Source organism: Pteropus alecto, unplaced genomic scaffold (genome assembly GCF_000325575.1).
Source record: "Pteropus alecto unplaced genomic scaffold, ASM32557v1 scaffold134, whole genome shotgun sequence".
NCBI lineage: Eukaryota > Metazoa > Chordata > Mammalia > Chiroptera > Pteropodidae > Pteropus > Pteropus alecto.
This window is the reverse complement of record NW_006436283.1, coordinates 2,757,941-2,759,958: the sequence shown is the minus strand read 5'-3', so window position 1 is coordinate 2,759,958 and position 2,018 is coordinate 2,757,941. Positions and strand designations below refer to the sequence as shown.

The window sequence follows — 2,018 nt, the reverse complement described above, 5'->3', positions numbered from 1 at the left end:
TGAAGCCATGAGAGAGAATGAGTGGACCGGACAGGGCACCACTTTCCCATCGAAAGCCCTTAATCAAGTCTAGGGAGCATTAACAGAAGGAGACACGCGCTGGTGACACGCGCTGGTGACACACGCTGGCGACATTTCTCAGCCCTGAAGATGATCAAGAACTTCATGGGTCTCTAGGCAGAACAGGAGCAAAGGAAGGGAAGCCATAGGGTCCTTGGCCTCCTCGGCACCGCAGCTACGGGGCAGGGACTTCCGCGGGCCGGACCGTGTCCCCCCGAAGGTGTATGCTGACACGCGCACCCCCAGCACCTCAGGACGCGACCGTATTTGGAGAGAGGCTGTTTAAAGAGATTAAGTGAAAACAGGGTCGTTAAGGTGGGTCCGAATGCAGTGTGGCTGGTGTCCCTGTGAGGCGCACACAGAGGGACGGCCCCAGGAGGACACGGGGAGGAGATGGCGTCTGTGGTGCTTTGTCATGGAGGCCGGAGCTCACGAACCCAGGGACGTTTCTAAACGGCTGAAAGTCAAGAACCACATGAAACAATTCTTCACCTGGACTGGATGGCGGTAGGTACGGTCAACAGGAAGGTGTCTCCGGAAGCGAGGACCCAGAACGCCTGCCACCGAGGCATCCTTTCCTGAGGAACTTCCTTGAGGAAACAGTCCATCCAGGTGACAATCCAATCGGGGGAAAAATCGCGCTGAGCGATTACCTTTGTCTGTACCGCTCAGTAGATCCCCGTGGGTGGCGAGGACGAGCCAGTCCGAACGGAGATGAGCCCCAGGGGCCGGCGGAGGGACCCGCCATGAACAAACTAACCACGAAGCCCTGGAATGTTTCAGCTCAGGGGCCCGGCGGGCGGAGAGGGCCCTGGCGGACACCAGCGCAATCCGCAGCCCCCTCCGGCAGCGGAGCGGTGGGGCGCTGGGACCAGTTCACGGTGCGATGTTGATAGACAAGTGTGGCTTAGAGGTGACTTCTTAAAATAAAACGGAATTCCGCAGCGGACATCGCAAAGGAATGGGGGAGGGAGGTTTAAAAAACTTTCTTTCGGGAAAATTGCCGCAGATGTTTTTGCACACTAGGGCACCGGCGACAGACCCTGGGGGAGGCCGGGGGAGGGGTCCCCCGGTTTCTAGACCAGGCTTGAGTGAGGGGCCGCGCCGCTCCCACACGGAGCTGCGGGCTTGTTCCGGGCACAGCTAAGCCTCAGTGCATCCTTCCAGCCCTTGTTCCTGGCACCAGCCTGGCATGGGGGACCTTGCACACCCTCTTGCTGAACCCCGGAGGGACAGGGGACCCGGCACTGTCCGCGGCCCGGTCTCCCCAGACCCACCTTCATGGCCTGAGAAATGTTCTCTATGTTCTGCTTGGTCTTCTGCATCCTGTTCTGCAAGTTATGCAGAATTTCTCGCATCTCCTTAATATAGTCGAAGACACCTAGGACGGAAGGACGGAGTCTCACGGTGGCGGAGTGGGCAGGATGGGCACTCGGGCTGGCTTAGCCCTCGTTCCAGGAGATGATGCCTGAAAAATCCATCTAGTCCCCCGGAAGGTGGAGCGGAGGTCCCCGGAGCCCCCCGAAAGGCATTGCCGAGGGCTAACGTGTGTGGGGCGTCTGGGAGCAGGATTTCCCGACCCCAAACAGGCCGGTCACTGATTCTGGCCACACTGCAGACCGCTGACGTCAGGGCCGGCCAGGGCAGCCCTGTCCCCCACACCACCACCAGCCCGAGCCGAGCGGGAGACTTCAGCTTCGGCACAAAGCCCCCGGGGGCGCAGCAGCGGGAAAGAGACAGATTCTCGGGCGGGAGCCAGAGCGGGGAAGCGTGCGGCTTCTTTGCCCAGAAAAGTCCCAGCAGACCCTGGGTCAATAGGTGGACAGTCCCACCATCCTGCTGAGGCCACAGAGGCCGGAGAGAGGGCAGCAGGTGCGTCGGGAGGTCTTGACCTGGGGGGCAAGGCAGGAGCCCCCACCCAGAGTGGGTCCGGGGGTGAAGGGAGTTGGGAGGGGCTT

The 2,018-nt window shown here is 60.8% G+C and overlaps 1 protein-coding gene across 1 annotated transcript in view; it reads right to left on the bottom strand.

The window, feature by feature from the left end:
- DNAH17 (dynein axonemal heavy chain 17) overlaps positions 1-2,018 on the bottom strand; it is a 111,643-nt gene that overhangs the window by 82,008 nt on the left and 27,617 nt on the right. The window contains 1 exon segment of the mRNA XM_025047110.1: positions 1,338-1,441. Coding sequence (XP_024902878.1) covers positions 1,338-1,441 — 104 coding nt within the window.